This window comes from Lacerta agilis, chromosome 9, assembly GCF_009819535.1.
Source record: "Lacerta agilis isolate rLacAgi1 chromosome 9, rLacAgi1.pri, whole genome shotgun sequence".
NCBI classification, from domain to species: Eukaryota; Metazoa; Chordata; class Lepidosauria; order Squamata; family Lacertidae; genus Lacerta; species Lacerta agilis.
The window spans coordinates 4,633,728-4,655,502 of record NC_046320.1 but is presented as its reverse complement, the minus strand read 5'-3'; the positions used below and the strand labels follow the sequence as shown (position 1 = coordinate 4,655,502).

Genomic DNA, 21,775 nt, shown 5'->3' with positions numbered 1-21,775 from the left:
ACAGTTTTTCATGTTGCATTTTGAATTTGTGTAACCTCTTCCCGGACCTTAGGGCCAGGGCTGTAAAAAATAAAAATAGCATAATAAGAATTCCCCCTTCACTTTTCTACAGTAGGCCTAGCCCTAGGCTATAATAGGGGGCTTTTTAAAGCATTGCACTACATTTCTGATTTAGTTGTATTTATCCTTTATGTATCTTTATGTATTTTTAAAAGACTGTTGACCTACATGTCTTTAAATGACTTGTTACTGTTTTCCATGCTTTTTTACATGTTAAAAATTGGTTTAAAATATATTTTTATTTTATTTTTAATTGCATTGTTTTGTCACGTTTGTGTTTGCTGCCCTGGGCTCCCTGGGAGGAAGAATGGAATATACATTTATAAACAAGCACTCTGTGGCCTAGATTTTTTTTTTTTAAGGGCCAGGCCACCTCCATGAAGAAAAGGCCACAGCTCAGCAGTGGAGTATTTGCTTTGCATACAGAAGGTCACAGGTTCAGTCCCTGGCTCCTCCTGGAAGGGCTGAGAGAGACCCTCATCTGAAATCAGGAGAGCTGCTGCCAGTCAGTGTAGGCAATATTGAGCTTGATTCACCCAGTGTTCTGTTCAATATAAGGCAGCTTACTGTTTAACCCATCTCTCTCTCTTTTAGAACCATAAGGACTAGAAACTTATTTTTAGGGGAATGGCTGCAGCTCGGTGGCAGAACATCTGTTCTACATGCAGAAGGTCCCAGATTCAACCCCTGGCAGCATATTTTGGCAGTGCTGGGAAAGATTCCTGCCTGAAACCCTGGAGAGCTGCTGCCAGTCAGTGTAGACAACACTAAGATGGATGGCCCATTGGTCCAGCGTGTTATCCGACATTCTCCTGCCTTCATTCACGGGCTCTTCCCAGCACCGCTGGTCAGGTGCCCCCCTTGCACAGCTCCCATCCTCTCAGCCTCCCTCTCCAGGCTCTGCCAGATGCCCAGGCAGAAAATGTAAGGCTTCCCTGGGAGCCAGATGTGAAATAATCACATTCGCTTGGAAGAGTTTATCCTAATCCCTAGCAGACGGAGAGTTTTCGTTCGCTATGGCAGGAGGATTATTCTCACACACCCCCTCTCTGTGCTGCCCCCAAACTTGCAGTGCGCTTCGGGGGGGGGGGGGTTGAACCAAACTCCAACAATTTCATGAGTCTGCATGGTTCTCTGTTTTTGAGAGCAGTTCTCAGAGGTGGGGCCCTCAGGCCTGGACTGCAGGATCTATCTCTGCCCGGTGTTAACCTCATCTCTGGAATTATTATTATTATTATTATTATTATTATTATTATTATTATTAGTGCCAATCTGTCAGCAGGGTATACAAAAATACAACAATAGCACACCAGAACATCACACATCACAACCGTCCCTAAACAGGGCTGCCTTCAGATGTCTTCTAAAAGTTGTATAGTTAATTATCTCCTTGACATGTTCCACAGGGAGGGTGCCACTGCTGAGAAGGCCCTCTGCCTGGTTCCCTTGTATCTTCGCTTCTCACAGTGGGGAAACTGCCAGAAGGCCCTCGGAGCTGGACCTCAGTGTCCGGGCTGAACAATGGGGGTGGAGATGCTCCTTCAGGTATACTGGGCCGAGGCCTTTTAGGACTTTAAAGGTCAGCACCAACACGTTGAATTGTGCTAGGAAACATACTGGGAGCCAATGTAGATCCTTTAGGACCGGTGTTATATTGTCCTGGCGGCTGTTCCAGGTTACCAGTCTAGCTGCCGCATTCTGGATTAGTTGTAGTTTCTAGGTCACCTTGAAAGGTAGCCCCACGTATAGTGCATTGTAGCAGTCCAAGCGGGAGATAATCAGAGCATGTCCCACTCTGGTGAGACAGTCTGTGGGCAGGTAGGGTCTCAGCCTGCGTACCAGATGGAGCTGGTAGACAGCTGCCCTGGACACAGAATTGACCTGCGCCTCCATGGACAGCTGTGAATCCAAAATGACTCCCAGGCTGCGCACCTGGTCCTTCAAGGGTACAGTTACCCCATTCAGATCTAGAGAGTCCCCCCACCCTGCCTGCCCAAATAGTACTTTTGCCTTGTCTGGATTCAACTTCAATCTGTTGGCTGCCATCCACCCCTCAACAGCCTCCAGACACCCACACAGGACCATCACTGCCTTCACTGGTTCCAATTTAAATGAGAGGTGGAGCTGCATATTGATGAACACCCAGCCCAAACCCCCTGATGATCTCTCCCAGTGGCTTCATATGGATGTTGAAAAGCATGGGGGAGAAGACAGAGTCCGGACGCACCCCACAAGTCAGCACCCAGGGGTCCAAACACCCCACACTACTTTCTGGACTTGACCCAGAGAAAAGGAGGGGAACCACTTCATAACAATGTCCCCAACTCCCAGCCCTCCTAGAGGGCCCAGAAGGATGGTGTCAAAAGCCGCTGAGAGTGATCCAGCAGAACTACGAAACAGCTGCCCACTGCAGAATCAAGCTATTTCCCCACCTCATTCAGTGTTGTCTTCTCTATATCAAGTGGCTGCAGTTTCCCAGCATTTTAAATACTGGCCTCATCAGCACCATGCATTCAAAGTGCTAGGATACCACTCTAAACAGTTACCACTTTCCCCCAAAGAACTAATTGGAGCTGTAGTTTTTTTTAAAAATAAACCTTTATTTATTATTTACTTCAAAATTACAAAAAGTTACTGTATTAACGAAATACACAGCACAAATAATAACAAACATAAATTAAAAATCCCTCAAATGAAATTAATACGCAATAATCTCTTCATATTCTAAATCAAAATTTAAAATTTGACTTCAAATTGCTTGTACAACGGTTCTCTTAACATAATACTCATTTCTGGGAGCTGTAGTTTGTTATTGTCACTGAGAGTTTGTTAGGAGGCTCCTATCCATCTCCCAGACCTGCAATTCCCAGAATTCCCTGGGAGGAGGAACAGATAGTTAAGCCACTCTGGGAATTGTAGCTATTTGTGGGTAATAGGGGCCATAATGAATTACAGTGGTACCTCGGGTTACAGACGCTTCAGGTTACAGACTCCGCTAACCCAGAAATAGTACCTTGGGTTGAGAACTTTGCTTTAGGATGAGAACAGAAATCACGCCGCCACGGCAGCGGGAGCCTACATTAGCTAAAGTGGTGTTTCAGGTTAAGAACGGACCTCCAGAACGAATTAAGTTCTTAACCTGAGGTACCACTGTATAGCTCCCAGAATTCTTTGGGGGAAGCCAGGATTGCTTAAAGTGCCGTACAGTGGTACCCCGCAAGACGAATGCCTCGCACAACGAAAAACTCGCAAGACGAAAGGGTTTTGCGATTTTTTGGTTGACCCGCAAGACGAATTTCTCTATGGTCGTGCTTCGCAAGACGAGGCATTCGTCTTGCGCGGTACCACTGTAAGAAGAACCCTCCCGCTTGCGCTGGCCCTCCCTGCTTGCCGCTCACTAACGATCGCCCTCCCCGCGCTCCCCGATCGAACTCCCTACACGCGGCTTCCTCCTGCTCGCCCTCCGCGCGCTGCCCCATCGCAGTCCCGACACCTGGCTTCCTCCTGCTCGCCCTCCGCGCGCTGCCCCATCGCAGTCCCGACACCTGGCTTCCTCCTGCTCGCCCTCCGCGCGCTGCCCCATCGCAGTCCCGACACCTGGCTTCCTCCTGCTTGCCTTCCCCGCGCTCCCCATCGCCTTCCCCACGCCTGGATCCTCCTGCTCGCCCTCCGCGCGCTGCCCCATCGCAGTCCCGACACCTGGCTTCCTCCTGCTTGCCTTCCCCGCGCTCCCCATCGCCTTCCCCACGCCTGGATCCTCCTGCTCGCCCTCCGCGCGCTGCCCCATCGCAGTCCCGACACCTGGCTTCCTCCTGCTTGCCTTCCCCGCGCTCCCCATCGCCTTCCCCACGCCTGGATCCTCCTGCTCGCCCTCCGCGCGCTGCCCCATCACAGTCCCGACACCTGGCTTCCTCCTGCTTGCCTTCCCCGCGCTCCCCATCGCCTTCCCCACGCCTGGATCCTCCCGCTCGCCCTCCGCGCGCTGCCCCATCGCAGTCCCGACAGCTGGCTTCCTCCTGCTTGCCTTCCCCGCGCTCCCCATCGCCTTCCCCACGCCTGGATCCTCCCGCTCGCCCTCCGCGCGCTGCCCCATCGCAGTCCCGACACCTGGCTTCCTCCTGCTTGCCTTCCCCGCGCTCCCCATCGCCTTCCCCACGCCTGGATCCTCCCGTTCGGCCTCCGCGCACTGCCCCATCGCAGTCCCGACACCTGGCTTCCTCCTGCTTGCCTTCCCCGCGCTCCCCATCGCCTTCCCCACGCCTGGATCCTCCCGTTCGCCCTCCGCGCGCTGCCCCATCGCAGTCCCGACACCTGGCTTCCTCCTGCTTGCCTTCCCCGCGCTCCCCATCGCCTTCCCCACGCCTGGATCCTCCTGCTCGCCCTCCGCGCGCTGCCCCATCACAGTCCCGACACCTGGCTTCCTCCTGCTTGCCTTCCCCGCGCTCCCCATCGCCTTCCCCACGCCTGGATCCTCCCGCTCGCCCTCCACGCGCTGCCCCATCGCAGTCCCGACACCTGGCTTCCTCCTGCTTGCCTTCCCCGCGCTCCCCATCGCCTTCCCCACGCCTGGATCCTCCTGCTCGCCCTCCGCGCGCTGCCCCATCAAAGTCCCGACACCTGGCTTCCTCCTGCTTGCCTTCCCCGCGCTCCCCATCGCCTTCCCCACGCCTGGATCCTCCTGCTCGCCCTCCGCGCGCTGCCCCATCACAGTCCCGACACCTGGCTTCCTCCTGCTTGCCTTCCCCGCGCTCCCCATCGCCTTCCCCACGCCTGGATCCTCCCGCTCGCCCTCCGCGCGCTGCCCCATCGCAGTCCCGACACCTGGCTTCCTCCTGCTCGCCCTCCGCGCGCTGCCCCATCGCAGTCCCGACACCTGGCTTCCTCCTGCTCGCCCTCCGCACGCTGCCCCATCGCAGTCCCGACACCTGGCTTCCTCCTGCTTGCCTTCCCCGCGCTCCCCATCGCCTTCCCCACGCCTGGATCCTCCCGTTCGCCCTCCGCGCGCTGCCCCATCGCAGTCCCGACACCTGGCTTCCTCCTGCTTGCCTTCCCCGCGCTCCCCATCGCCTTCCCCACGCCTGGATCCTCCTGCTCGCCCTCCGCGCGCTGCCCCATCGCAGTCCCGACACCTGGCTTCCTCCTGCTTGCCTTCCCCGCGCTCCCCATCGCCTTCCCCACGCCTGGATCCTCCCGTTCGCCCTCCGCGCACTGCCCCATCGCAGTCCCGACACCTGGCTTCCTCCTGCTCGCCCTCCGCGCGCTGCCCCATCGCAGTCCCGACACCCGGCTTCCTCCTGCTCGCCTTCCCCGCGCTCCCCATCGCCCTCCCCACACCCGGCTTCCTCCCGCCACCGCCGCTCACTACAGTACTGTAAGTAACCGCTCTCCCCGCTCGCTTTCCCGACACCCGGCCCCGACTGGTTTTTTCCCATAGGAACGCATTAATTAAGTTTCAATGCATTCCTATGGGAAACCGTGCTTCGCAAGACGAAATTTCCGCAAGACGAAAAGACTTGTGGAACGAATTAATTTCGTCTTGCGAGGCACCACTGTATCTAGAGTTGCTGAGGATCAAACTTGGGACCTTCTGCATGCCAAACATGTGTTCTAACCGCTGTGCTATGCCAAAGCCCTTCTGAATAAGGAATGTCTTCTCTGTGGGCCAGCAAAGAAGCGATGCTTTCAGGTCTGCAGCCATGGTGCAGCCAGTGTTCAAAACCAGCGGCGTTTCTAGCCCCTTGGCTGCCAGGGGCGGCAAGCCAAGAGGCACCCCTGGGGGGCGGGGCATTGCGGCATGTGCATGCGTCATGACGTCATGATGCACGTGCACAGCGCGATGCCACGCCCCTGGGGATGCCCCCGCAGGGGGGAAAAAGGAAAGCAAAGCGGGCGCTTGAACGCGCCTGCTTTGCTTCCTTTTCTCTCCCTTTTGGCGCCGAAAGGGGCAGCCGAAAGGGGAGAAAAGCGCCCGTTTGCTTCCCCCCCCCTTTCATTTTCGGACGCTTCTTTCGGTGCTGGCTGGGCTGCGCCTCTGCAGCCCAGCCAACATTGAAAGAAGCGTCCGAAAGGGGAGAAAAGCGCCAGTTTGCTTCCCCCCCCCCTTTCCCTTTCGTCCGAAAGTGAAAAGGGGGGGGAAGCAAACGGGCGCTTTTCTCCCCTTTCGGACGCTTCTTTCGGTGCTGGCTGGGCTGCAGAGGCGCACCCCAGCCAGCGCCGAAAGAAGCGTCCAAAAGGGAAAGGGGGGGAGCAAACGGGCGCTTTTCTCCCCTTTCGGCCGCTTAAACGCGCCCGTTTGCTCCCCCCTTTCCCTTTTGCCGCCGTTCGTTCCGTCGCCCCAGGAGCAGCAGCACCGCACACACTGTGCGCTGCTGCTCCCACGGCGACGGAGCTAGCGGCGGTGCGTGGGGGTGACAAGCGGCGGCCCCTCCCACCACTCCCCACACACCACCGGTCACCCCGGGAGGAGCAGCGCTGCATGGACGGGGTGCTCGCTCGGCCGAGCGAGCACCCCGTCCGTGCAGCGCTGCTGCTCCCGGGGTGACGGAGGGAGCGGCGGCGTGTGGGAGTGGCGGGAGGTGCCGCCGCTTGTCACCCCAACCCGCGGCTTGTCGCCCTGACACTGGGGGCGTACCGCCCCTACCGCCCCTCCCCAGCGACGCCCCTGTTCAAAACTCAGATATTTAAGCTAGGCGTCAGATGGCTCTAAATCAAGATTGCAGTCGCCAAAACGGAATGTCTAGTTGCCGTTTTTGGGTAAGACGGCTCTAAAGTCTTATTTTTCAAATGATGGACTGGCTGTGATTGATTCTCAGTTAAACATCTGGCCAGTTCAGATGACAATCTTGAGTTAGGTCTGAGAACTTAAAAGAAAAGTCACTTGATCCAAAGACAGACCACATATATATTGGGCTATTCTGAACTCTTTCTTAATGGCAACTGCGGCTGCGCAGGGAAAGCAGTTTGGTTCCAGAAATTCGTTCCGATTGTGCAGATGAAAAATAACTGATAGAATTCTACAATATGGGTAATTAGTGTGTGAAAACAGTCCAGATATACTATGATCCCCAGATGGTGTGAAGATGTCAGGCTCCATCCTGGCACCCAGGCATCTTCAGTTGGTCGCAAATGATCGAAAGCCAGGTGCAAAATCTGCTCGGTGCCTGGCTAATTTCGAACACTGGGTGCAGCCTGTCTCCCATTCCCCTCTAACCATGGTTTGGTGCATGTAGCGCTAGCTACCTGGTTAAGAGCGTCCTTAAATCTGGGTTCGGAAACCAGCTTTAGTCCCACAGCCTGGGCGCCACATTGCACAAGGGATAGGGAACCGGGACTTCCAGAGGGCGAGCAGGAATTTGGGCCGGGGTGAGGGGTAAAAATAATAATAATACTCTTTTTTTAAAAAAAAATAGAAGGTGGTGTTGAATTGTGAAACTGAGCTGCATTTCTTAAACAAATCAACCACTGGGCAAAGAAGAAGACAATTAATTCCGAACAAACGGTGCTTTCTGAGCTGCCGTCACTCCCGGGCGGCTACCATGGGGACGTCTTTGCATTTCCTGGTATAGGAGTTGAGGCTGGCAACCACATTCAAAAATTGTGTTGTGGAAGCACCTTCCGCAGCAGGGGAACTTCCCTCTTGCTGGGGTCACAGCAGGACCGTGTGTTTAAAGCGCACTGAAAACGCACAGCCTCCGCCCAAGGATCCTGGGAGGGTTCGTTTGCCTCAACGGAGCTGCAGTTCCCAGCAAACTGTAGCTCTCAGAATTCTTTGGGGGAAGCTGTGTTCTGTGTGCCTTATATGTACAGTTGAGGATGCTGGGTATTGTAGTTCCCAGGAATATTTTTGAATGTGTGTGGATGCGCTTTGAATGAATGGGGTGTGCAAGCCTTCAAGGCTCTCCCTTGGTTGCCAGCAAGCCTTTGGGAGCTTGTAATGACATCCTGCAGTGATTGCTTTCTCTACATCTTCTGCTCCAGCATGGATCCATCTCTTTCCCCAGAGCCAAAGGCAGAGAGCCTGGACTTTGGCCGTTGACAAGGGGACCTACCGTATTTTTTGCTCCATAAGACGCACTTTTTTCCTCCTAAAAAGTAAGGGGAAATGCCTGTGCGTCTTATGGAGCGAATGGTGGTCCCTGGAGCTGAATTGCCCAGGGGCCAAAAGAGGATCATGCTTTTTATTTTACAAAGAGAAAAGGGAGTGTTGAAAGGACCCCGCTCAGCAGCTGATCAGCAAGAGATCGGGAGAGAGATAAGAGTCCCTGGCTGCCTTTCAGCCCTGCCCTCCTTTGTTGAATGTGCTGCAGAGGGAGGTTGTTTGTTTCCCCAGGACATGTGACTGGCTGATTAGATTATCTGTCTGGAAACTGTAGAAATGGCTCCCTTTCCTTAAGATTTTTCAGAAATGTGAGTTAAACCTCATAAAAATGGGGCTTTTCCTCTTTGCTTTTCCCCCTTTGCAAAAGGAGCTTTGCTTTTCCCCCTTTGCAAAAAAAAGCTGCAAAACCTAGCTGATCCTCGGGGGAAAAAAACCCAGGGCTTTTCCCTTTGCAAAAAAAGCTGCAAAACTTTTAGCTGATCCTAAAAAAAGCCTTTTGCCTTTGCAAAAACAGCTGCAAAACGTTTAGCTGATCCTCAAAAAAGCCAGGGCTTTTCCCTTTGCAAAAAAGCTGCAAAACTTTTAGCTGATCCTCAAAAAAAAAAAAAAAACCACACAAAAAAGGGCTTTTAGAGGAGGAAAACCAGAAAAATATTTTTTCCCCTTGTTTCCTCCTCTAAAAATGAGGTGCGCCCTATGGTCCGGTGCGTTCTATGGAGCGAAAAATACGGTAGTCTAGGAACCTGCTTGGCTGCGATCGTGTTGCCAAAGGCCACTGACAACTTCACTCTTGTTTTTAATTTTTAAAATCAAAACACAGATCCTTGGGGGCCTGAGCTCTGCTGCCCCCCATCCTTTTTCCTGCCCAGCTCACCTGCTCTTCATTGCAGAGTGCAGAACCAGGCGACTTACTAATGTGAATATTCATTCATGAGAATGTAAAATGAAGCCCGGCTGGGTCAGGCCACCAAGATCCACTTTCTCTTTCTCAGAGGAGCCAATGATATGCCTATGAGGAGCAGGCCATGAAGGTGGCATTCTTCCATTGCTGCTTGGCAGTTGCTGCTGTTGTAGACAAAATCTGCCCTTATGGGGTACACAAGAGCCTGTACAGAGTCCTTAAGTGGGTTCCCTATCGGTAGGAGAAAATAATAGGCCAACCAGAGAATATTGAGAAGCAAAGCAGCTAGTAAGCCTGATCTTTATTAAAGCTGTTGCAATAGGGTGCTCCCCTCACAGGCAGGAGAGAGGTGGAGGACCCAGGACAAAGGTGTGTAAGCCCTTATATAGACATTTTAAATTGCCCACCCTGGAGTCCAAGACCACCCCCAGAAACATCATTCATACATCACAGAAAAGGCACTCTACAACAGAAATCTTGAGTGCGGTTGTTTATCTCCTGTCTGGCAAGTTACCTGATTGTCTTATCTGATTGCCTTTCCTTGGTAGTCTGGCCATTCCTTTGAGATGGTAATCACTTAATTCCTGAGACAATGAGAAGGTTCCCTCGCCCCCTCCCTCCTTTGCAGAGAAACATTTGGTCAGTTTGGGAGTCAAAATGGTTTCAGGACTGTCTTCCTGTGCTGCTTCAAACATGTGGTTTATATGTACGTGTTTGCTTGGTACATGTATGAACATTTATTATATATATAAGACCTTACATTTTTTTATTACACCGTTCAGAGGTAAACTTCATCTGAACATGGAGGTTTCATTTAGCGGTGTCGTTGATAGACGTTACCTTTTAAAAACCTATTGAGCATTATTATATTTTTTAGCAGCAGCAAGCAGACTCTCTCAGGTGGTGTAGTGGTTAGAGTGTCAGATTAGGACCTGAGAGAGACCAGAGTTCAAATCCCTTCTCAGCCACGAAGCTGGGTGACCTTGGGCCAGTCACTGGCACCTTTATTTTATACCTTTAGGTGCCAGGCAAAAAAGTTCCTCTTTAACCAGGCCTTTGGTTGACTGACATTCAATGCCCTTTTAAATTGTGTTGGGGTGGGTTATTGAGTTGTTCTTGTTTTTATTTTGATTATGTATTCTGTGTTTTTATATTGTGATTTTATCCTGTGAACCACCCTGAGACCTGTAGGTATAGGGCAGTATACAAATTTAGTAAATAGTTGTTGTTGTTGTTGTTGTTGTTGTTGTTTTATTTATTTATTAACAGTACCAGTTTTAAAAGCCTATGCTTGTATTAAATTGTGCGTGCTTTTATATTATTCATTTGTGGTGCAAGAGTATGCACAATTTAAACAGGTATGGTTAACAAATGGTGAAGAGGGATTTAGGGTTCAATCCCTCTGGGAATTGTTGTTCTGTGCAGGGGAAGAAGGGGGTCTCTCAACAGCACTCAGAATCAGGATTCTTGGGGGGGGGGGAGAAGCCATGCCTGTTTGATGTTGTACCACTTTAAACATATGGTTTCTCTCACTTTTTGTTCTGCTGGCCCCATGATTCTACCTTATCTCTGTTCCTCTTTCCCTGCTATTTTTAGCCCCTTGAACCAAAAAGAAGCCAACAGGAGCTGTTTGCTCTGTGCTGCTGTAAGTGAATAAACACTTCTCATTTCTACCTGGACAACTCTCTCATCTTGTTTCTTTGAGTCCCCAGAAGACACAGACAGTTTTGGGGCTTGCATGGTGGGCAGAAGGTGAATGAGGAGGGCAGAGGACACCCTCCCCTTCTTCCTAAAAAGCATCTCGCGTGGGGCAAGGGGAAATGTCCCAAAGGGTTATGAGATAAGACTTTCTTACCATCAAGTAAGTGCGTCTAGGATTGCTGCCATGTGAGCCAGCTGACTCGCGCAACAGCACAGAAGCGCAAGCTGTGCAGCATTTGTTGCAGCGCTGCACGGTTGCCAAGCTGGCATCCAGAGATCTCTACGTGGTCGCAATTGGGCCCACGCCTGGCAAAACGCCTGCGGAGTTTCAAGCACTGCTTCCAACTCTGATTCTATGATTCTGCGGTAAAAGTCATGGGGTTTCTACATGCAACTGCATTTGTCTCCCTGCCCTCCATCTGGGCAAGAAAGAGGCATTATCGAGGACCTTCTAAAGAGGGCGCAGAACATGTGTGGTCTGGAGACTGAGGGGGTGACCTGGGAAGAACCCCAAGTGCTGTGCAGAGAGGCTCAGAGAGCTGCATTCTGCCCTTGGGCCTGAGGTTGCCCAAGCCTGCTCTCATGGCCAGAGGCGTAGGAAGGTCAGGTGGTACCCGGTGTGGGAAATTTATTGTCACCCCCCCCATTGATTCCCGACTCTTCGTGACCCTATGGACCAGAGCACGCCAGGCACGACTATCTTTCACTGCCTCCCGCAGTTTGGCCAAACTCATGCCAGTCGCTTCGAGAACACTGTCCAACCATCTCGTCCTCTGTCGTCCCCTTCTCCTTGTGCCCTCCATCTTTCCCAACATCAGGGTCTTTTCCAGGGAGTCTTCTCTTCTCATGAGGTGGCCAAAGTACTGGAGCCTCAGCTTCAGGATCTGTCCTTCCAGTGAGCACTCAGGGCTGATTTCTTTAAGGATGGAGAAGTTTGATCTTTTTGCAGTCCATGGGACTCTCAAGAGTCTCCTCCAGCACCATAATTCAAAAGCATCAATTCTTCGGCGATCAGCCTTCTTTATGGTCCAGCTCTCACTTCCATATATCACTACTGGGAAAACCATAGCTTTAACTATACGGACCTTTGTTGGCAAGGTGATGTCTCTGCTTTTTAAGATGCTGCCTAGGTTTGTCATTGCTTTTCTCCCAAGAAGCAGGCGTCTTTTAATTTCGTGACTGCTGTCACCATCTGCAGTGATCATGGAGCCCAAGAAAGTCTTCTCTTCTCATGAGGTGGCCAAAGTACTGGAGCCTCAGCTTCAGGATCTGTCCTTCCAGTGAGCACTCAGGGCTGATTTCTTTAAGGATGGAGAAGTTTGATCTTTTTGCAGTCCATGGGACTCTCAAGAGTCTCCTCCAGCACCATACAGTAGCCTTCTTCAAATGTCTCAAGGACTGTCACAGGGAAGGTGGAGCAAGTTTGTTTTCTGCTGCTCGTGACTAAACATCCGGAAGAACTTTCTGATAGTAAGAGCTGATTGGCAGTGGAACAGTTGAGGTTGTAGTCTCTACTTCCTTGAAGGTTTTTAAGCAGAGGTTGGATGGCCTTCTGTCATGGATGCTTTAGTTGAGATTCCTGCAATGCAGGGGGTTGAATTGGGTGACCCTTGGGAATCCCTTCCAACTCTCCGATTCTGTGACTGCCCCCTGGAGCAAGTGCTTCCTTCTCTCCTGCACAAATCCTGGTCACCGGCCAGCGCCCAGCCCATCTTCTTCCCTCATCACCTACCTACGCCTTTCTCCATCTCAGAAGGAGATGGAGGGGAGTGAGAAGGTCCCTTGTCTGATGGACGCCTCTTGCCAGTGATCTCATCCTTCCGCACGGCTCAAGGCAGTTCAGACAAAGTGGGGTTTGTTCGGAGGAGCCTGTAACCCAGCTGGTGGGTCTGTCAAGCCTGGCTGGCCTGCCTCTGCTGCTCACACTCCCTTGCGAAGGCTGAGTTTTAAGGGCCTCCCAGTTAATCATGTCCGGGTGTTACCTTTGTGGACCGAATCCTAGTACTATTAGCACGTTCAGTCTCAAAACCTAGGTCCTTGCATTGCGTGCAAAGTGTGTGCGTGGGGGGGGGGGGAGAGAATTAGCAGGTTTGGGTTTTTTTCAGAAATAAAGAATATTTAAGAGGGAATATTCCCCCCCCCAAAAAAAATAAAGCAGCCCAATGAGTTTTCTCAGTTAGCATGGAATGGTGCCAGATGGTTTTTTGGGGGTAGTGAAGAGCAGGAAAGAGTAGGGGAGGGGGGATATTCAGGGAAAGGGCATGGTCTGCTTGAATCCCAAATAGGGGCACCCCACGATACAACATTTTGTTGCAGGTGCCACTTGTTGTATGTATAGATCTTAAGAGAGCCAGTGTTGTGTAGTGGTTAAGAGCGGTGGACTCGTAATCTGGTGAACCGGGTTCGCGTCTCCACTCCTCCACATGCAGCTGCTGGGTGACCTTGGGCTAGTCACACTTCTCTGAAGTCTCTCAGCCCCACTCACCTCACAGAGTGTTTGTTGTGGGGGAGGAAGGGAAAGGAAAATGTTAGCCGCTTTGAGACTCCTTCGGGTAGTGAAAAGCGGGATATCAAATCCAAACTCTTCTTCTCTTCTTAAGTGAGGATTTCCCACTGAGCACATGCAACCTGAACATCAGCAATAGATGGAGCGGTTGAGTGGAGTTTGTGGCTTTCGGTGACCGCTAACCGTGATGGTTATGTTCCACCTCCACTGTCAGAGGCAGTAAGTGCTTCTGGATACGAGCTGCTAGGTATCACAAAGGGACAGAGTGCTGTTACTCTGACGGCCCTGCATGCAGGCTTCCCATAGAAGCATCTGGTTGGCCACTGTGAAAACAGGATGCTGGACTGGACTGGGTGGGCCACTGGCCGGATCCAGCAGTTGCTTTACATTGGCATGCCACTGGCCAGGTCTATAGAAACCAGCATAAAACTAAGGTTAATAGCTTAGGCTTCTTCCTGCTGGCAGGCAGTGTGACTCGATGGATGGTCCATGAGGTCCCTCTTGCCAGCCTGCATTGGTGCATACTTGCGAAGCCCAGTCTGGCAGGTGGCGAACAGTCAGAAAGGCATCCTGGGTCCTAGTTGCTGATGTAGTTGAGCAGCTGAGAAGCTCCCTCTGGACATCTTGCAGCTTGCCTTGTCCTACCGAGGGCTGCTGCTCCTTCCTTGCAGGCATCCTTGCCAGCCAGCCTCTGGGCACCGTCTTCAGCCCTGGTGGGCAAATGTGCCGCCACACACCTGTCAAAGCAGATGCATTGGAGCGCTGGCTGCTATGAATAACAGCTGCTGGTCTTGAGGGGGGGCTTCCCTTGGAGAGTGGAACAGCACGGTCCTAAATATAGCAGGCGCTGCGACAAACAGGTGTGTGGCCCGGGGTGGAGCGGGAGAGATTTCTCACATGCAGCTGTGGAGCAAGAGGGGAAAGGCAAGCTGACTTCTAGATTCAGCAGGATAAAAGAGGCCAAGGTTGAGCATTGCAGAGGGAGCACCATAATTTATCAGACCACCAAGGGCCTGCAAGGCAGGGAGCAGGTCTTCCAGGACTCACAGCCAAGATGAGATGACCCTTGGGGTCCCTTCCAACTCTACAGTTCTATGATTCGGTGACTTGTCACCTTTTGGGGGGTGGCAGATGAAAGGGGCTACCGTTTTAGTTGATTAAAAATCTAACTGATTAACTGAGTAAGCACCTCAGGCTTAGGCAAAACGCAGCAAAGATACAGGGGAAAATGAGTAACTGCTTTTGAGCGTCTCTTGAGCATCTTATTCGGACTGTTTTGAATTCCAGGCCCCATCAGCTGCAGCCAGCATGGCCAGTGGTCAGAGCTGAGGGAAGTTGTAATCGTTATTTGCAATTGCATCTTAAAGCAAAAGGGTTTGCCCCTGAAAACGCTCACCTGTGAGGAATGTGCGAAGGACTTGTAGGAGCTCCTGCCGCAGGTGCGCTGTAAGGGTGCTCAGCAACTGGGGGAATACTTTGCAATGGAAGCCCACCAGGGTCTGAATTTTACTAATAAATATGATGAGCACATTTTTTTATTTTGATAGATGTGATGGACTTCATATTTGAGCTGTGTCCATCAAGGATCTAGGAGTCTTGGTACACCACAAACTTGACATGAGTCAACAGTGTGATGCAGCAGCTAAAAAAGCCAATGCAATTCTGGGCTGCATCAATAGGAGTATAGCGTCTAGATCAAGGGAAGTAATAGTACCACTATATTCTGCTCTGGTCAGACCTCACCTGGAGTACTGTGTCCAGTTCTGGGCACCACAGTTCAAGAAGGATACTGACAAGCTGGAACGTGTCCAGAAGAGGGCAACCAAAATGGTCAAATGCCTGGAAACAATGCCTTATGAGGAACGGCTTAGGGAGCTGGGTATGTTTAGCCTGGAGAAGAGAAGGTTAAGGGGTGATATGATAGCCATGTTCAAATATATAAAAGGATGTCATCTAGAGGAGGGAGAAAGGTTGTTTTCTGCTGCTCCAGAGAAGCGGACACGGAGTAATGGATTCAAACTACAAGAAAGAAGATTCCACCTAAACATTAGGAAGAACTTCCTGACAGTGAGAGCTGTTCAGCAGTGGAATTTGCTACCAAGGAGTGTGGTGGAGTCTCCTTCTTTGGAGGTCTTTAAGCGGAGGCTTGACAGCCATCTGTCAGGAATGCTTTGATGGTGCTTCCTGCTTGGCAGGGGGTTGGACTGGATGGCCCTTGTGGTCTCTTCCAACTCTATGATTCTATGATTCCAAGTTTTCAATGCTTGGTGTACAGTTGTGCTTTTATACTATGTTGGAAGCAGCTTAGAATGACTGGGGCATAAATAGCCTTTTTTTTGCTGTCAGACAGTGTATGTTTTTCTGTGTTTTTAATAGCATGCTGCAGTCGTGGTGCTTTACAATCATGGAAGCACATCCTTGCAAAGGAAAGAGGACGACACACATTTTAGAAAAGAATAGAGCTATTGCAAAGCTTTCACTTGAAACTGATTTCAGCTGGAAGGTGGAAATTGCTTCAATTTTGTGTGGGAGGCAAAAAAATCAAAACTTTGAAGAAAGGAAGGGTTTATGTTTTTGTATTTTTTTTTTAAGAAAAGCACCTTATTTTTACCCAAATGTGGCTGACTCCCAACTCCTGCTGGCCCCAGCCAGCAAGGCTAGTGGATGGGGGGAAGCTCTCCTGCAGCAACTCTGTGGAGGTTTCTCCCCCCCCCCCCACTTTAGACAACTGAAAGGGGGAAATGCTCAGAGTGTGAAAGTGATGATGGAGCAATGCATAAATTTTTTAAAAGCCCATCAGCTTGTATCATTTCAAGTGCTGTGAGCAACTTGGATAACAAAATTGCATCAAGCTGGGCAGCTGCAGCTTCCAGAATATTTAGGGATTCTGTGACTTTGGGTTAGGATACAGAATGGGAGAGCAACTCAATTTTTTTCACACTTAAAGGTGACATTTCTACTAGAAGACTGTGCCGGGCACTTGTGGGTTTTCTGCACTTTCACTTGAATGCATCACTTAAAAAATAAGGAGGAGGCTCCTTTAGCTGAGGAGGAGAGTACAGGTCCAGACCCTTAAACTGGATTTCAAGTTCAGGGACATTTCTGAAGGTCCTTTTCCCTCCCTCTGGAGGAGGGGGTGGGGGGGCGAGAAGAAAAGGAAAGGTGGCTCTCAAGGTATGTGGGGCCATTTGTGCAAACCCAGCCTCGCACTTCAAAGCAGAGGTGGGCACCCTGTAGCCCTCCAGGGGCGGGTGAATTCCAGTTTCCCCATCCTCCCTGGCCACTGGCTGTGCTGGCTGAGGTTGAGAGGAGCTCAGCCACCTTTGAAGGTCCGGAGCTTCTTGGTTCCCTTGCTTTTGGAGCAAAAGATGGTGTCAGGGGTTTACTCCTTCCCTTGGATGTTGCTCATGAGTAACGAGAAGCCTTTAGGTAAGCTAAAACTATTTATTGCCCATAATGGAATTACAGAGTCTCTGCAGCCATGACTGCTCAGTCAGTTTCAGTTTCTCGGAGTGGCGGGCTTTCGCGCCCCCGCCAACACAACCAACGGCTCGGCACCCTAAAATGACGTCTGCGTCTCCTCCTACCCCCCCCCCCTCGGCTCATCTTCCTGTCTGTGACTGACGGTGCTGGGTCTCTGTTCTGTCATCCCCAAGCCTGGCATCTCCCTCTCTTCCGGAGACATTTCCTGACGGGGCTGGAGGAGGAGGATGAATCTGTAGAGATTATGGGTGGCTGTTCTCTATAACCCAGCGACCCCCCCTTCCCTGGAGGAACCGCTATCTTCTCTCCCAGCTCTAGCTTGCTCCTCTCTCTCTCTCCCCCTGCTCCTCCCGAGTAGTCCCTCTTTCCCTGACAGATGGGTTTGCGGGTCCTCGCCCCTTTTTGCAGACTGATAATTCACACCTCCTTAGAGATGCCCCCCCCAACAGTACTCTCCCCTTGCTCAATATTCTTGACAAGCTACCCCCCCTCACAATCAGTGGTGTTCTAATGGATCCTCGGCATTTTCTGAAGATGGTCATCTGCCAAACCTCTCTGGCTGCTGTGGAACTAACTGTATAGAGACAGGGAGGAAGAAACCATGAAAGATTTGGGGGTTTTGTCTTTCTCTCTTAAGTAAATGGCAGGTCTCGGGTCTACCCTGTGGGAGTTTGCTCCGTGGGGTGTGAGGAATGGCTGAAGGAAAGAGCCAAAATGGGGCAGCTGCTTGCACTGAAGAGGGCCTGTAGCTTCATCCTGCTTGGGTTGGGGGGCTGGCTGTTCAGCTGGGAAAAGAGTGTTATATTTTTATGTGTCCTGCAGCAGCGACAGCTATTTAGTTTTAAAGTTTTTAAAATTGTCTTTAATGGTGCAACCTTCCTCATACCATAAATGATATGATGTGATGTGATATTGCTGGTTTCAGTGTTACAGAGCTTCATTGCTCATGTAGCATCAATTGTTTTCAGTGATTGATAAATATTCAAGGGGAGAGTGAGGTCCGTGACACGATGGCGATGCTGTACCTTCACTGCAATTCTCCTGAATTCCAGTTGCTGGAAAGGGCAAGATGGGAGAGTTGCTCTTGTGCTCGGATCCAGACCTCTTCTCTTTGGGGCACCTGGCCGGCCGCTGTGAGAAGAGGATGTTGGACTCGATGGGCCACTGGCCGGATCCAGGCAGCTCTTCTTAGTTCTGGTGAGGGGTGTGGCTTGATTTTGCTTGAGAAGGGATTTAAAGTCCGGATGTCTCTGTCTCTCTCTCTCTCTCTCACACACACACAGTCAGGAGATTTCTATTTCACAACCACAAATGATAAGATGCTACACCCTATTTCAGGTGCTGATAATGACTTTTTAAAGCACTAGACTTTTTGGAACCAGGTTATTTGAATGACTTTAAACGCACCTGAACCTGCCCTGGGCTTTAAGAATGGCTGTCGAGATCCATCACACTGGCAGGCACAGGAGACAGGGCCTTTTTGATGGTGGCTCCATACCTGTGGAATTTGCTTTCCTAGGGGGGTACATAGGAATTTTACTTCCCTGGCTTTAAAACCAACCCTGAAAACTTGTTTCGTGTTGAGCGCTGCTTTTTTATGTGTGATGTTCTGCATTGTTTCAAACCACTGCTGTTTGGATGTCACAAATGTTTTTAGTATGTGGAGAGAGAAAGATGATAACGAATGAGAGAATGAGACTGTAGGGGGGGAAGAGCTGTCCTGGTTTCCAAGCTCATGGGTCTCTCTCCTCTCATTCTCCTTTGTGGGAGAAGGTGGTGGTGTTTGTCTGTGCGCATGAATGCCCTCTGGTCACAGGACATGGAGCGTGACTTCAGGTTTCTTCTTTCTTGCCCAGGTCTCATGGTACCAAGTGACGTGTCCTTCTTGTGAGATCCAGTCCCCAGAACCCCCCGAGAAAATGTCAGGAATGCAGGTAAGGCGGGGAAAGGGCTCTCCATATAGAATCATTGACTCGTCGATTTGAGGAGTTGTTGTTCTGTTATTAATAATAATAATAATATTTATTATTTGTACCCCGCCCATCTGGCTGGATTTCCCCAGCCACTCTGGGCGGCTTCCAACAGAAATCAAATACAAAAATATCAAACATTAAAAACTTCCCTAAAAATGGCTGCCTTCAGGTTTTTTCTGAATGTCAGGTAGTTGTTTATTTCCCTGACCTGTGATGGGAGGGCGTTCCACAGGGCGGGCGCCACTACCGAGAAGGCCCTCGGTACAATTATTGCTGTTAGAAGTCTCCCAGAACAGGTTACAATGAGTTATAGCGAATGCTAGTCCTACTCAGAGCAGGCCCATTGACATGAATGAACTGGAGGTAGCCACATTCATTAATTTCAATGAGTAGCAGTAGCTTTGGCTGTGTGTTTAAAAATCACACTGAGCACGAGGTCTGGGGCCCCACCCTAAAGCAGCATCTCTGGTTAAGGGGTCAGGTCATAAGGGATGGGGAGATGTTCTCTGCTTGAGACTCTGGGCAGCTGCTGCCGGTCAAAGTCTGCAGCACTGGACCAGTTTCACCAATGCTCTGACGAAACAAGGCAGCTTCCTGGTGGTTAAGAGTCCCCCACATCTTTTACGTGGGGGCTGTATTGGGGCAAGTGAATAGTGGGGGGGGCAGAGGCAAGAGACAGGCAAGATTTCAAAGTACAAAAGCAGGTGGGCTGGTGATCCATCCCTGCAACAATTACTGGGGTGTCACAATACACCAGCGAGGGATCTCTCCTCCCCACCCAGAAAGCTCATTAAAAAAAAAAGTCTCCAAGCCCTGTGGATGTGTGTGGTTTTCTTGATCTCAAATAACAGTTTCTTAGTAGAGCTTCCCAGGCACTCAGCAGAGCAAATGGTATGAGATTTGCTAGCACCCCTATAAGTAAGGAATCAAACCGTTGGGTGGATTTGTAATAAGCAGAATTTTGGGAAGCACCCAGACGCTGGTTTGCTCTGCTAGAGAACTTGGGGAGGGTGTGTGCACCTCTTGGTTTCAGTGCTGTGCAAAGGTGGGAGCACATGCACTCTTCCCCCCGCCTTCTCTGGTTGAGAGGTTCTGAATTTTGCACAACATCCTGAATCTACAGAAGTCTGCAGCTTTTGCAGATGCATCGTTTTTGAGAGCTGGGTATGTGACTTATTGAACGTGGCATGTGGAAGAGCCCAAAGGTGCAACTCCCCTGCCCTCTCTGCCACCCCTAACGTGAATCTGGGCTGCAACATTTAATTAGATGGATTGGTGGGGAGGGGTGTGCGACATTTCTCCTTTGTGGGCAGCCTTCCAGAGGCTGGTATGATGCTGCTTTGGGTGGATGAGATGGGGTCGTTGTCAAAGTTCAAGGACACATTTCAGTTGGTCCAAAGCCCAGCAGTCAGAGGTGCAGGGAGTTGTAGTTTGGCAGTATCTAGGAGGCCCCTGGATCTCCATCCTGGTATTTTTTCCCCTTTTAAAAAAAAGCAAGTTTTTCATTCAAAACTATCCTTTCAATCCTTTTGCAGCTATATTTCAGAAAAAAAGACAATCAAAACTCATTTGATTTTAATAGACTCGGATTTCTTTTACCAGGTTATAGCTGTGCTCTGAAGTCCTCCTCTTCTCCTAATTCCCAGGTCTCTTAGTTTCCCCCCCTCGGCCCTCCAAAAGAGAATTAGACGACCAGTGTCTGTCAATCAAATTTGTTTCTTGGAAACAATTGTACATAATCACAAAGGCCAAATTCACACCATGCATTTAAACCACCATGATACCACTTTAAATAGTCAAAGGCATTCAGATAATTATGGGACCAGTAGTTTGTCAGGGGTGCCAAGACCCCTCTTCCCTTTCTCGGAACTACAATTCCCAGAAATCCCTGTGAGGAGGGATCGCTAAGTTAGGACTTCTCTGGGGTGCTTTCGTTGATATTCCTGCATTGCAGGGGTTGGACTAGATGACCCTCGGGGTCCCTCCTTCCAGCTCTATGATTCTGTGGTTCTGTGAGGTGCCAAGACCCTGTTGAGTCCCTCTTCTCTCCCACAGGCCGTCTGGCCATCTGGTACGGAATGTATTGCTAAGTACAACTTCCACGGCACGGCGGATCAAGACCTCCCGTTCAGCAAAGGGGATGTCCTCACCATTATCTCTGTCACCAAGGTAACCCACCCATCTTGGGTACCAGGGAGAAATCAGAAGTTGGGGGAGTGGGGGGTGCTCATTTTTCTCGCCCATCAGCAAAGCTGACTAGTTCCTTTACTGGAGGCAGTATACCTCTGAAAATGGGTTGCTGGGAATCACGGGGGGGGGGAGTTGCTGTTGCTCTAGGGCAGGGGTCCCCAAACTAAGGCCTGGGGGCAAGATGCAGCCCAATCACCTTCTAAATCCGGCCCACGGACAGTCCGGGAATCAACGTGTTTTTACATGAGTAGAATGTGTCCTTTTATTTAAAATGCATCTCTGGGTTATTTGTGGGGCATAGGAATTCGTTCATATATTTTTTCCCCAAAATATAGTCCGACCCCCCCACAAGGTCTGAGGGGCGGTGGACCAGCCCCCTGCTGAAAAGGTTTGCTGACCTCTGCTCTAGGGTCCTGCTTGTGGGCTCCCCCTTGGGGCATCTGCTTGGCCACCGTGGCAACAGAATTCTGGACTGGATGGGCCCCTTCTAAGGATGGGGCAGAGGAGAGCCCAAATGGAAAGTCTGACCGAGTGCAGTGTTTGGCTCCCCACTAGCAATAAAACATCAACAACCTCAGATATGCTGATGACACAACCTTGATGGCAGAAACTGAGGAGGAATTAAAGAACCTTTTAATGAGGGTGAAAGAGGAGAGCACAAAATATGGTCTGAAGCTCAACATCAAAAAAACTAAGATCATGGCCACTGATCCCATCACCTCCTGGCACATAGAAGGGGAAGAAATGGAGGCAGTGAGAGATTTTACTTTCTTGGGCTCCATGATCACTGCAGATGGTGACAGCAGTCACGAAATTAGAAGACGCCTGCTTCTTGGGAGGAAAGCAATGACAAACCTAGACAG

General features: G+C 50.6%; 1 protein-coding gene across 4 annotated transcripts in view; it reads left to right on the top strand.

Annotated features, from left to right (window-relative positions):
* CSK (C-terminal Src kinase) overlaps positions 1-21,775 on the top strand; it is a 71,329-nt gene that overhangs the window by 27,277 nt on the left and 22,277 nt on the right. For all 4 annotated transcript variants that reach the window (XM_033160008.1, XM_033160009.1, XM_033160007.1 and 1 more), the window contains exons 2-3: positions 18,606-18,683; positions 20,778-20,891. In XM_033160008.1, the coding sequence (XP_033015899.1) occupies positions 18,669-18,683; positions 20,778-20,891 (129 nt within the window). In that variant the 5' untranslated portion in view covers positions 18,606-18,668. The remainder of the gene's footprint in view (positions 1-18,605; positions 18,684-20,777; positions 20,892-21,775) is intronic.